The 13,413-nt window shown below is 55.6% G+C and overlaps 1 protein-coding gene across 1 annotated transcript; it reads right to left on the bottom strand.

The window, feature by feature from the left end:
- Positions 1 to 7,957: 7,957 nt before the first annotated feature.
- CCR7 (C-C motif chemokine receptor 7) lies at positions 7,958 to 13,148 on the bottom strand. The gene is made up of 2 exons (XM_067717528.1): positions 12,719 to 13,148; positions 7,958 to 9,889 (listed from the first exon to the last, which is right to left on the bottom strand). The coding sequence occupies exons 1-2, from the start codon at positions 12,758 to 12,760 to the stop codon at positions 8,810 to 8,812; spliced, it is 1,122 nt and encodes a 373-aa protein (XP_067573629.1). The 5' UTR covers positions 12,761 to 13,148; the 3' UTR covers positions 7,958 to 8,809.
- Between the last annotated feature and the right edge of the window lie 265 nt (positions 13,149 to 13,413).

Below are 13,413 nucleotides of genomic sequence, written 5' to 3' on the forward strand. Positions count from 1 at the left end.
AGATGGGGAAACTGAGGCTGGGGAGGAGAGGGTACTGTTGAGGTTACACGGAAGGTAAATGGTGAAGCTGGTATGGGAATAGGATGCCAGAGGCTTGGCTTTGCTCCCTCCTCCCTGTCAAGGGGCCTCTGATGACCAGACCCCCGCCCTGGCTGGCCTGGGGCGTAGGAGCTTGCTGTGCGCTGGAGAGGCTGGGTGGCGGGGAAGGGACCGCTCTGTGCCTGGTCTCCTCGGGGCTGCAGATCAGAAAGACCACAGACCCCAACTGTGCTACTTGCCCACATCCTTTTACTCTTCAGTGCCTCCGTTTCCTTCTCACTAAATCGAGGGAGTATGTTGGCGGGGGGTGGGGGTGTGGGGGGGATGCAGTCTGAGCGACCTACGGCCTTGTAAGAATTCCAGTGAAATCAAGGTTCTTTTTTTTTGGCGGTATGCGGGCCTCTCCCTGTCGTGGCCTCTCCTGTTGCGGAGCACAGGCTCCGGACGCGCAGGCTCAGCGGCCATGGCTCACGGGCCCAGCCGCTCCGCGGCATGTGGGATCTTCCCGGACCGGGGCACGAACCCGTGTCCCCTGCATCGGCAGGCGGACTCTCAACCACTGCGCCACCAGGGAAGCCCTCAAGGCTCTTATGGCAGCCACTTGGGTGGCTATTCTTCTCTCCACGTGGGTGACTGCAATGGGGACGGGGCACAATGGCATGGTAGACTCCCCTTAGAACTGATTCATTTCCCGATTAACTCCTTGGTGTCTGGTGCCACCTAATAGATTATTGGGCTCTCGGGGAAGGGGTAGAGCCTGGAACAGTTTTAAGTAGGGAAGGTTAGGTTTGGGGGTGGAAAGTAGAAGAGGAAGAAAACAGTTCCAGGTCTTGGGGGTCCTCTTGGCTCGGGGTGGGGGAGGGGCAGTGGGCTCAAAAGGAACCTAGGGATGCTGACGGTACCCGAGAGGATGCTGGACTAGGTCCACCTCTAACGTTTGTATCTGGCTGGGAAGGGACAGATGGGTCTGGAGTTTCTGAACCCAGGATGAGATTGCAAGTCCTGACGAGGAGACCAGATGTCCAGCGCTGGGGAGAATCCAGGAGGCAAGGCCGTAGTATCCGTGCCTACCTGACAACCCTGCAGTGAGGACATGAGGAGGGGGCTGAGGCTGGGAAGTTAAGTGCCTTGCCCAAGGCCCCGTGGCTGGTAAGAAGCAGAGGTGGGGATCTTAGGACTGCCTCTCTTCTGCGGTGGGGTGAGGGGCGCTGTACTTTCGGGAAGGTCAAGGTCATTGTTCTTACTTCTTTGGGTCCAAGATCTTCTAAACTCTTATGGGACCACCGCTCGGGCTCACTTGCCGGGAGACTCGGCTCCTGCCCTGCTGTTCTCTCTCGCTCTCCCCCCAGGCCCTGCCTCCTCCCCTCGATCCCTCCACTTTCCAAGCTCTTCCTTTCTTTTGGTCCCAGGCTGACGGGAGCAGCCAGCTGCAGCTGTTGGGAAGGTTGGGGCGCAGAGGAAATAAATCTCTTTCCCCCCCGGGGCCCCTTTCCTAGTGCTTTGCTCTGTTGCCCCCAATGTTAAAGTCCATCAAACTGTGCCAACGGGGCTGCAGGTGTCTGAGCGTCACTTGTGAGTGTCCGTGGCCCTCTGGGTCATGTGTGGGCACTACGGTGAGTGTGCGTGAGGGATGAGGGGGCTGTTGCTGGGCGTGGGGGTGTGTGTGCATGTATTCGTACTTCTGTGTGCACGCGTGCAGTGTATGTACTCTCCGATATAAATGTTGGTGTCCTTGCTAAACATTTGGTGAATGCACGTACTTATGAATGCCTACCCGAAGGACCAGGTACAGAGCTTGCAGGGCCCAGCCCGAAATGAAAATGCTGGGCCTCTTGTTCAAAAATTATTAAGAATTTCAAGACAGAGACAGCTGAGCATTAAACCAGGTGTGGGTCCTCCTGAGTGCATGCCCTGTGTGGTTGCACGGGTCTCAGACCCATGAAGCTGGTCGTGTATGTGAGTGAGTGTGCTGTTTGTGTGTGTGTGTGCGCGTGCGCCGGGCGGGAGGCCGGGGGGGGGGGGTGTGGGGTGGCGGGTGTTAGGGGTTGTGGGGTGTGGGCTGGGCATGAAATCTGAGCTCTTTCCTTGCAGCCCCCAGGCCAGGCCCCTCCTCAGCTTGGGTCTATCAAGGGAAAGGTGTGTGTTTTATTTTTTGGCACTTTGGCCGCCTGCTCCCACAGTGCCCCGGGAGCCTTTTGTTTTACTGTCTTTGTTGGATGGGTGACAAGCACTTCCCTCCACATGCTGCCAAGGTGGCCCCACCAGAAACCACAGCAGGGGGTGGGGCAGCTTCCTCAGCCCCCTCACCCATCCACTCTGCACCTCTTCCAGGCATCAGCGTGCCCAGAGCCCTGCTGGCTGACCCCACCCATTTGGTCCGGCTCCCTCATCTCACAGCTAAGGAGATGGACGCCCAGAGAGGGGAGATGACCTGCCAGTGTCGCCCAGTGAGCCTCCCAAGCATACAGCCCTGCAGGATTAGCCTGTGGAGGAAGTCTGTGGGGAAAGCAGGGCCCGGAGGAGACAAAACTCACAGGAGGCAGCAAAGACCTGGCTGCTGCCCAGCTGTGGGATTACATCCCTTTGGGCAGAGCGGGCTGTGTCTTTGTCATTTGATTCTCCCTCTCCCTGGGTCAGTGCTCTGCATCCACTGTGTTGAAGGTACTCAGCACAATGACTGGCACAAAGTAGGGGCTCTGTATATATTTGGTGACGAATAAAGAGCTATTTAGTTGGTCAGTGGAGTGGAGTGGCAAGAGTGCGGGCTTGGAAGGCCAGCTAGAACTGGTTGAATTCACTTAGTAGTTTTATCACATGGTAGCTGTGTGACATTGACAAAGTTACTTAACCTCTCTGAGCCTCAGTTTCCTCTTCTGTAAAATGGGACTCGAGTAGGGTTGTGGTGAGGATTAAATGGGATAAGATGTGATGGTTAGTACAGTGTGTAGCATATGATAAAATCCTAATAAGGTTGTAGCTATTCTTGCTAGCTGCGTTAACTCAGGTAAGTGACACAAGTTCTCTAAGCCTCAGTTTCCTCACCTGCTGTCATAAGGATTCAGCAGGAGGCGGTATACCTAGCACAGTCCTGGCACATCATAGGCACACAGTACATGTGAGCCCGTCTCCCCTCCTATGTTAGGCCCCCCTCCCCTTCCTCGAGGTCTCTTCCACCCCGAGGCTCCGTGTTTCCTGCAATCCCTTGCATGACCGTCCTCTCCCACACCCACTGTCACCCAGCTCTGTCTGAGTCTCCCAGAGTCACAAGCTCCAAAGTGGTCCATGGCCTCCCCAGGTTCGGGGGTAAGGGGACCTGGGTGGAGGTGGGGTGACTAAGAAGGAGGCTGGGGGCGGAGCAGGTGTAGCTCTTGGACAACTATCCGAGTTCTGCCCTTGACGGGATTGGAGGATTCCAGGTGGGTCTTGCTCTGGGAGGTGCAGGCAGAGGGATGCGTCTGTGAACTGCCCAGGCCCCGTCCTTCTCCCTGCTCCCGTTTCCCTGGAATCCCGAGTCCAGAGGTTGCCAGCAGCACTGCATGGGCAGGTGAGCATCCCTGAAACGGAGGTGAGCAGAGCAGGTGGAAAGAGGGGCGGTGCCTGGGGAGTCAGCTGTCAGCGAGGATGGGCAGGAGGCAGTGGTGGTGCCACTGTGGGTGACTCTTGGTGCCGGGCTTGACCACAGGCCTTTGACCACACCCCCCGAACACCCCCAGCCGGGGAAGAAGAACGCACCCTTCAGCCTTTGCATGTGATCGTGTTCCCGCTCGGCACTGAGTGAGGTTTGCATAAACCATACAAGATAAATGTGCGCGCGTTCCCGGGCCTCTTTGTAAACATTGGGAAAGAGTGTGGGGGCATTTCATCTGCGGCATCTGTTGAACTTCACAATGTCAGATATTTACTTAGAACAATGATCAGCTTTTCTGTCCTAAGCAAGTTCTGAGCCAGGCTCGGGAGGACTCTGGGACAAGATGTGAACCCAGAGGCCACACGGTGTGGTGACGGTGACGCATAGAACAGCCGAGCAAGTGAATTCCCTGGGGTTGATGAACAATAGACACAAATAAGGTTTTATCCACCTTCAAAGTGAATGTGGGAAGGAGAGAACGGACAGCCGCCGAGAAGGCTGAATTGAGACACACGCACAGATGCTCGTGCGCACACAGAAGAGCCCGAGGGGGAACTCACGTCCCCTCGTGTCTGAGTCTGGATGAGACCAGTTTGATTCCTTCTTAGTCTAAAGCTGCTCTGGCTGGTGAGCGAGGTCTCTGACTCTTCTCTGCAGCGGAATCCTTGTCTGTGTCTCTTTTGGGCCTGAGACAAGACAAATGACAAATGACAGGGTGGTGGTGATGGTGTGGGGTTGGGGTGTGTGTGTGTGTGTGTGTGTGTGTGTGTGTGTGTGAGTGAGATGAGGTTTCTACTTCCTGCAGTGCCTCTCCCATGGGATGGGGGCTAGGAGGGCCGACAGTGTTGCTCTTTTGAGTTAAGGGAGTGATCCCCCCTCCTTTTCTCCCCGAGGTTTTTCTACAGACTTAGACCATGGAAACTGGGCCATTTCTACCCCCCTCCTGGCAAAGAAGGCCGTGGGCCCCCCTGTCTCTAAGACTAATATAGCCCCTTCCTCCCCACCTGAGATTGGGAGACCCCGGGGAAATGTGGGCGCGTTGTGTGTGTGTGTGTGTGTGTGTGTGTGTGTGTGTGTAGGTGGGGACATCTTTCTACACACTGAAAATACTCTGCAAGTCTGGCCCCCAGCTGCGTCATCCTTAGGACCCACCCCTCCCATCCTTCCCCTGCCTTTTGCTCACCACTCAGAGTTGCTCCCTCCCCATCTCATAGGCCTTAACCCCCACCCCCAGAGGCCAGTTTTTCTCCCTCCAACTGTTCACCCTCAACACAGAAATGCAACTGAGAACCTAACTCCCAGAGAGGATCCTTTCTTAAAAAAGATCAGTTGCCTGATTTCCTTTGGACCTGCTACCATATTTCTTTTGCATGTCATTCTCCCTGGCCCAATGTCAAGGACGGGAACTACTGAAGGTGGGGAGGGAAGGTTCTCTTTAAGGAGAACGAGGACAAGAGGGACAGTGCCTGCCAGAGAAGAGCTGGATGGTCTGGGATGAGGCTCGTGTGTGCCAGGGTGGATGTGTGCAAGTGAGTGTGGGAGGGCTGGGACAAGAGGTCTGGATGGAAGCTCGGGAACCAGGGTTCATGTTTTAGCATTGCCTAGAGCTCGTGGGAGACCTCAGGCAAGTCATTTCCCTCTCCGAGCCTCAGTTGACTCACCTGTACAATGGGAGAGAAGCAGAGACTAATTTAAAAGTTGCCCTCCAGCTTAAAACACAGGAAGCTCAGCTCAGTGCTCTGTGATGACCTAGATGAGTGGGATTGGTGGGGGGGAGGTGGGAGGGAGGTCCAAACGGAGGGGATATAGGTATACATATAGTAGCTGATTCACTTCATTGTACAGCAGAAACTAACACAACATTGTAAAGCAATTATACTCCAATAAAAAAAAATTGTATGGGGATGGAAATGAATTTGGTTTCCTTGTGGTTAGCAACTTTTTTAAGGCTCCCTTTTGTTAAACATCTTAATGATTACCAACAACACTTTGGTAAGGATTTCTAAGCATTTTGCATATAGGAATTCATTTATCCCTCACGGCAATCCTAGGAGGTAGGTATTATGATCATTGCCATTATACAGATTAGGAAACCGAGGCACAGAGAGACTAAGTAACCAGCCCAGGTAGTGCAGCTGAGATTCAAACCAGGCAATCTGCCTGCAGAATCTGTGCTTCTCGCACTGCACTCAACATTCCAGGCATTGTGCTAAATGTTTTCCAGATCATCTCCGTTTTGCAGTTGAGAAATCTGAGACTCAGAGCAGTTGAGCAACAGCTGAAGGTCACACAGCTGGGAAGCAGCAGAGATGAGATTCCAAGTCGGCCGGGCTCCAGAGCCTCTGCTCTCCCCCGCCCACCTCCTGCATTCTTGCCAGATCCTTAGGCCCCCAAAGCAAGTTTATCCATTATCCCCGTGTTGCAATGTCTCTTTAGACAAGTCAGCTCCTCCCCCTGGACCTCAGTTTCCCCAACTAGAGAATGAGTGGGGGTTGGACCAGCTGATCTTTGAGGTTCCTTGCAGCTCCACTAGTCCATGATTCGAGAGATGTGGGCCTTTTGGCTACAAGGGCAGATGTGGGCCTTTTGGCTACAAGGGCAGCCTGAGGTTATAGCCTGGGGAGGAAGAGGGGACGAGGGGCTGGTGACAGAAAGAAGGGGAAATTCGGAGGGGCCGTGGGGCCATGAACCCGGGAAGGTGGGCCAGTTGTATGAGGCAGATGAGAGAGAGAGGCCCTGGGGGCTCCCCAGTGAGTCTCTTCCTTCTTCCCAGGGCGCCCCCAAGCTCAGGGTAGGCACATGACAGCATTGGGCAAGGGAGCAGGGACCAGGCCAGCAGTGAGGCAAGGTCAGAGCTTCTGAGATACAGCACTTTGGGGAATGAACATTGCTGGGGGTTTTGTAAATACTTGGAGGTGTCCAGTTATTACAAAAAAAGGTATTTGAAGCCGAGGTGGCATGTTTGTGCGGTTGGCCTGGCGTCCTGTTCATGGCTGCTCTGTTACATTCCTCCCTTCAGGAACGGAGAAGGATCGCCTTCCCCTCCGTAAGCTCATTAGGTTGTGCATACCAGCGGCCCCCATACCCACACACACCGGGCACGTTCCCCTCAGGGGCCCGGGCATGCTGGGGTCCCCCCTCGCGCCCCACGGCTCGTGCACAGCCCATGAGCAGCGGATCCTATTAATATTAAAGTGGCTGCAGGTGCCGTTGCCCCACGTGCCAGCCTCATCCTTCTCAGGGCGCTGGTTCCCTGCTTGAGCCCAGTGCATCCTGTGGAGGAGGGTAACGTGCTTATGAGATGAGAGAATGGGCTTCATTTTCAGGCGGGCTCCATTTCCAGTGAGGCGCTTTTCACTTCAGAAAATGGATGCAATCACCTTTTCATGAGTGTCTCAGCTCCCTCCCACCCGCAGACCCTGAGTTACTGCAGTGCTGGGCCCTTCAGAAACCTCCTCTTACATCACAGGTTGGACTAACCTCTCTGGCTTGGACAAGTCGGGGACTGGGCAGGCGTCAGGGCACCCAGTGACGTGGATCCTGGGCCTGTGGTGGGGACAGTGGCTGTTCCTCCATCCATGCCCCTCCAGGATGGGTGTCCACACCACAGAAGGTCATTGCTGCAGTAGTGGCCAGGGAGGGTCAAGGGCCGACCTGGTTCTTAAGTATCCAACAAAGAGTGCCTATCATACAGATCCCATCCCAAGCCCCCCTGGATCCAGGATGCCGTGGTAGATGGGTGTCAGGGAGAGGCCTTCCCTCTAAACACCAGTTTTGGGAGCCCAGGGGGACTGACCAAGGGTCAGGGGCTCCAGTTCCAAACTGAGTTGGGACAGATGAACAGGACAGTGCATAAATGCTGCTAAGGGTCAGGGAGAGTTCCCAGCCGTAGAGGTTCAGAGACAACTTGGTTCTTTCTAAAGCTCAGCTCAGACCGTGTCTCTGGGTCACTGCTGACCTCACAGGCTTGGGTCCCGTCCCGTGAGCTCCAGAAGGGTGTTTGCAAGCTGGACACCCTGCCCTTCTGCCCCTCCTGCCTTGTTCAGCCTCGTGGGCCTGTGTCATTGGAAGGGCTCAGAGCATAGCTCAGCAGACCTCGTGGCTCTGAGCATCTCTGAACAATGAAGCCTGGGGGAGGAAAGGGATGGGGGTGGTCAGGTGGGGCGTGGGGTTTGCAAAACAAGAACACACTCGTTTGCCATTTACCAAGAATTTTTTCCCCTTTCTTTTCAAGCTATTGTTTCCTCAAGGGAAAACTTTTATTTGTATGAGTAAAATGTGCTCTCTTCATGAATTGAAAGCAGAACAGGAGGAGAGATTTTTGTCCCCGTGGCAAAGAACAAAGAAGGAGCTCACTGGCTGGCGGCAGCCAGCGTCGTCCCCACCCGTGGCCCCTAAACTTTCTCCATGCCTTCTGCCCGCTTCCTAGCAGAGCTGAGACCTGAGAAGGGCCAGCCACGCGTCATCCCTGCCCCAGCGCCCTGGCTGGGAAAACGGCTGTGGCCAGGCCTGGCCTGTGGGAAACACCACACCCCTTCAGCGTGGAGAGTCTGAGGAAAGGTGGCTGGTGAGGGGCCATGGAGGCTGCCGTTTCTTCCTGGCTCAGATGACAGGAGAAAAGAGAGATGGAGGGAGGGATTCAGAGCGTTAGTTTGACCCACTGGCATCCCCCTTCCCCTGCACAGGTGAGAAGTTGCCCCACTGTCTCTGGTCTTGGGGACAAAGCCTTGCTTTATGGAAGCCCTCACCCTGAGTCTCAGGGAGGACTTCTTTCTAGAAGATTGATGGGAACAATGGCCAGGCCCCTTCCACCACCCTAGATCTCGCTGATGCCTCTGCCCTTTCACTCCAGGAGATGTGAACCGCTTCTTGACTGTCACCTCTCGTCTGGGGTTTGGGGGACGACGGCCTTGGTTTTGGAGTGTTGCAGGATCTGGGATAGCTTATCAACCACGTCTCTTTGCAGCCTTTGCTGAGGTAGCTAGCTAGGGTGGGGTTCCATCTGTCTTCTGTGGCTTGGGTTTTCACCACGAGATAAAACTGGATGACCAGAATGGCCTTCCCCTCAGCAGCTGTTTGGTCATCTGCCCCCAGTCTGAGGGGCCCCGGGAGAGGTCCCTCTAGTCCCAGCAGAGGAGCCTCCTACGGGGAGAAGGTGGTGGTGGTCTCAGCCTCCACGCTCATGGAGGACCGCCGGGCGTGCCGGCAGGCGGACCACTGCCGGAGCCGCTCCTGGCTGAGGCAGCCTAGGTCCTTGAAGAGCTTGAAGAGGTCGCTGCGGAACTTGACGCCGATGAAGGCGTACAAGAAAGGGTTGACGCAGCAGCGGATGCAGGCCAGGCTGTAGGTGACGTCGTAGGCGATGTTGAGCTGCTTGCTGAGCTCGCAGCTGGTGCCGCCGGTGATGTTGAAGTTGGCCACCGTCTGGGCCAGGACCACCCCGTTGTAGGGCAGCTGGAAGGCTACGAAGACCACGACCACGGCAATGATCACCTTGATGGCCTTGTTGCGCTCGAAGTTGCGCGCCTGGAGCAGGGTGCGGATGATGAGGAGGTAGCAGAAGCTCATGGCCACCAGGGGGATCAGAAAGCCTACCACCATCTGGGCCACCCGGATGGTGATCAGGGCCTCCACGCGCTCGGTGATGAGGGAGCACCGCAGCGCTTGCTCCGTGCTGCTCCTCTGAATGCCGCTGTACAGCAGCTCTGGGCTGGAGAGCACCACGGCCAACAGCCAGATGCCCACGCAGGAGAGCTTGCTGATGAGAAGGACGCGGGCACGGTGGCGGTGGGCCGAGACGGCCTGGACGATGGCGACGTAGCGGTCGATGCTGATGCAGAGAAGCAGGAGCATGCCGCTGAAGAAGCTAATCTTGTAGATGCCAAAGATGAGCTTGCAGACGTGGACCCCGAAGACCCAGGACTTGGCCGCACTGTACGCCCAGAAGGGAAGGGTCAGGAGGAAGAGGATGTCCGCCACGGCCAGGTTGAGCAGGTAGGTATCGGTCATGGTCTTGAGCCTCTTGAAATAGATGTAGGTCAGCATGACCAGCCCGTTGCCCAGCAGGCCCATGAAGCAAATGATGGAGTACATGACCGGGAGGAACCAGGCTTTAAAGTTCCGCACGTCCTTCTTGAAGCACACGGACTCGTACAGTGTGTAGTCCACTGTGGTGTTGTCTCCGACGTAATCGTCCGTGACCTCATCCTGGCACAGGCACACCTGTGGGGAAGGAACACGCTCCAGCTTAGCTGACTGGGTCTCAATCTCACTGCTGTGGGATTGGCCAGAGCAGTGGTTTCAAGGTGCAGTTAGCATCACCTGCAAATTCTCAGACCCCATGTGAGACCCACTGAACCAGAATCTCAGGGGCTGGGGCCCAGGAATCTGTTTTTCTAAACTTTCCAGGTGTTTCTTTCATTTGAAATCAGTGCTTCTCATATGTTAACATGCACATGAACTCGGGGATCTTGTTCAGATGATTTAGTGGGCCGGGGTGGAGCCTGGGATTCTGCCTTTCTACTAAGGAGCAAGTGTCTGATTTTGCCAACACTTTGGAGAGACTTGACCTTAACGGGTGTTAACGGTGGACTAGAAATAGTCTGGGCTTTGGGGCCACACGAGCCTTGGGCTTGTTAAATACACTTCATTCTCCCTAAGACTCAGTTTTCTCATCTGTGAAATGGAGACGAATACTATCTCCTCCACATGGTGGTTGTGAGGGTCCTGACTCGATTCTGGCATCATTTCGTCTCCATGGAGGTTTTATTTTGCCCATTGGAAACTCCAGGAAAGTGGGATCGTGTGTCTTTCTTTTTGAGCCTCCTTTGGAACCTGGTAGAAAGAACTTTCCAGGGGAGGGGGCCTACACGAATACCCCAGTTTTTGAGGGAAAATCCACCTGGGCTAAGGTTGAGGAGGGCCCAGAGTGAGAAGAGAGGAAGGCAAAGCTCTATTAAGAGGCCAGAAAGCCCTGGTTTGGGGCAAGCTGCCGTGATCAGGGGTGGTCAGTGACTTGAAGACGGATGGATCCCTGCGGCCCGGGGCACAGCACCCAGCATGAGGCAGAAGCTCAGGTGATGCAGGGCCAAGTGGAGGGCGGGGCCACAGCCTCAGCTGTGACTGAGTCCTCTCGGGCCCAGGAAGGAAGCACGGCCCCCGTCTCCACCCTCCCTCCATCCTCGAACCCTCTCCCCGCACCTCTCTCCTCTTTCTTCCTGCTGTATCTTCTGGCAGATCCCAGTCAGCAGGGCTCAGCTGCTCAGGGCTTTTTTTAGCCTATCTGCGGGGCAGGGTGAAGGTTCAGGCAGTCTGCTGTGATTTTATCAATGAAGGAGGGCACTCGGGCTGGCTAAGCTGTGCGGGGCTGGGAGCTGGGCTGGAAGACTGCCTCAGGAAGCTCCTGGTCCCTCCTCTGGGAATGGGGCCCTGGGCAGCTCGACATAATGGATTTTCGTGCAATTGGGGAACTGGAGGGAGTGTAGAGATGAGGAAAGGGGGGCTCTTGGAGAAGCGATGTGGCTTGTTCAAGGTTGCTCAGCCAGCAGGGGAACCCAGTCTCCTGACTTCCCTGTATCCTGTCTCTTTCTCACTTCCAAATTCTGGATTCATCGCTATTCTGCTTGGCAACAGGGCAAGGACCAAATCACGCCCAGGAGCTTTTTTGGGCATTGCTATCTCGAGAAGAAAAGTCAGTGGCAACCACTTTTCTCTTTTCCGGGCATGACTGCAGCCTGGGAGGCCTGGAAGAAGCTGGCTGCCCTTGGCCGCCCAGGATAATGTCCAAGGCCTCAGGTCCAGGGTTCCTGGACATAAGGAGGCTCTGGGCCTTGGAGGGCAGTATACCCAGCCTCTGTGACCTGTGTTTCCCACCACCCCGTTCTGCCTTCTCTTTCCCTGCTTAGTATCCGCCCCGTGTACCAGGGGCCACCAGGCTTGACGTGTCTCTGCAGCCCCAAGCCCCACCACATCCTGCCCCATCTGAGCCGAACCCATCCCCTCAAGTAAAGAGAAGGATGAGCCCAGCTGTCCCTTATCCCCTCCCCAACCTTCCAGCCCCTCTGGAGTCCTGGAAACAGGGGAGAGAGAGGGGAGGGAGTGGCGCTGGGGAAGGGTGCCAAGCTGTGGGCTACAGCCCAAGCTCCAGGGGGCCTCTGGGATGGGGTTTCGGGAACAGTGCCCAACTTGGGGCCTGCCTCTGGCCAGAGCTCCTGGAAAGCTGCCCCTTTGGCCTCCAGACCTGGGTAAGAGCCAAATTCTGAAGTGCTGCCTCTCCAGCTCCTACCTCAGCCCCCCTTCCCCCTCCAAGAGAGCTCCCAACCCCAGCAAACGGGGGAGAGTCGACTTCACGAGTTAGTTTCTTCTAACTCTGGTACTCGATTGGGGCAGATTTTCTGTCTCCACAGCTGGGGTTGAGACGCCGAAACTTGTAAACTGGGGATCTTTGCTCCTACAGCGCTCTGGGCCCCTCTAAAGGATGTGCTTCCATCCTCCCCCATAGCGAGGCTCAGGCCAGTCTCTATTTCACAGAAGGGAACTGGGGCTTCGAGGGGAGCCTTTGGCTGGAGGGTGGAGGAGGGAGACAGGTTTGGGGCGATAGGATAGCTACCAGCCACCAGGCCACGGGTTCTTTTCTCAGTCCATATATGAAGATTTACATGTGTGGGTGTGGACACATACGTGCAAAACCCAGGAACCTTTTTGCAAAGCAAAGAACTCTCTCCAAGCACTCAGGAGTCCACCTTTCTGCCTCCCGGATGGGGATATTGGAAGCGGGGTGGGGAAGGTGGGGTAACTTGCTTTCTCCCGTGTTTTAATGGAAATGGAGTAAAGGAATGTCGGAGAACATCCGTGGCTTTCTAGGGTCACTCAGCAGATGGAGAGGAGGGGTGGCTATCAGCTTAACGAATGACAGATTTGTGTCTGGGTCTATTTCTTTCTGGCAAATGCCCAGCGTCTCCACCAGAACCCAGGGCTTGGGCTTCGGAAGGACCAGGCTTGGGGAGGGGCGTATGGGAAAGGGAACGGAGCTTTTCTTGGTGGGACACCTACCTGGAAGATGACGAGCAGGGCCACCACCAGCACGCTCTTCATTGGCTTCCCTGCAGGAGACAAGGTGAAAAAGTTATTGCTTGGCAGGGATGGCCCTTCGTTATGGCAAAAAGCCACAAAGCCAGGGGACTTTCATCACATTCTCCAGACACCATGTTTGAGAACATGAGAACCAGATTGTGCCTTGGAGCACCTGGCCAGCTGCCCAGCCTCACTGCCCTCCCCTCCTCCCCTCCATGAGGGGTCCCAGAAAGGAGCGGGATCGGAATGCAGGGCAGCCCCTCCCCTCTCCTTGGCCCTTCAGGGCCTCTTCTGGAATTGGAAAGTCCATCTTGGCCCAGACCACCCCTCAAGGCTGAACGGCAGGCTGAGGCCCCAGGTTCTCACGAGGCCTGATGTGGGCCCTGGCGGCTCAGTCCTGCTTTGTGGTTGAGCTGAGGGCTGGAACTGGAACTTATTTTCTCCAAAGGCTGAGCGGGGGGGACAGTTCATAGGGTGATTTATATAGAAGTCGTATCTCACTTAACAGTCTGGGAGCTGTGCCCTCTTCACCTTTGTAGCCTCCCTTCCCCTAACTGGACCGGACCACAGGAAAGAAGAGTCAGTAACTGTGATGCCGGGAATGACTACAAGGCAGGACTTGTTGGTCCACCGCACCTCCAGTTTCAGGAGGGTCAGTAGATCCTCCTGATCTT

This window comes from Pseudorca crassidens, chromosome 19 (genome assembly GCF_039906515.1).
Source record: "Pseudorca crassidens isolate mPseCra1 chromosome 19, mPseCra1.hap1, whole genome shotgun sequence".
NCBI lineage: Eukaryota > Metazoa > Chordata > Mammalia > Artiodactyla > Delphinidae > Pseudorca > Pseudorca crassidens.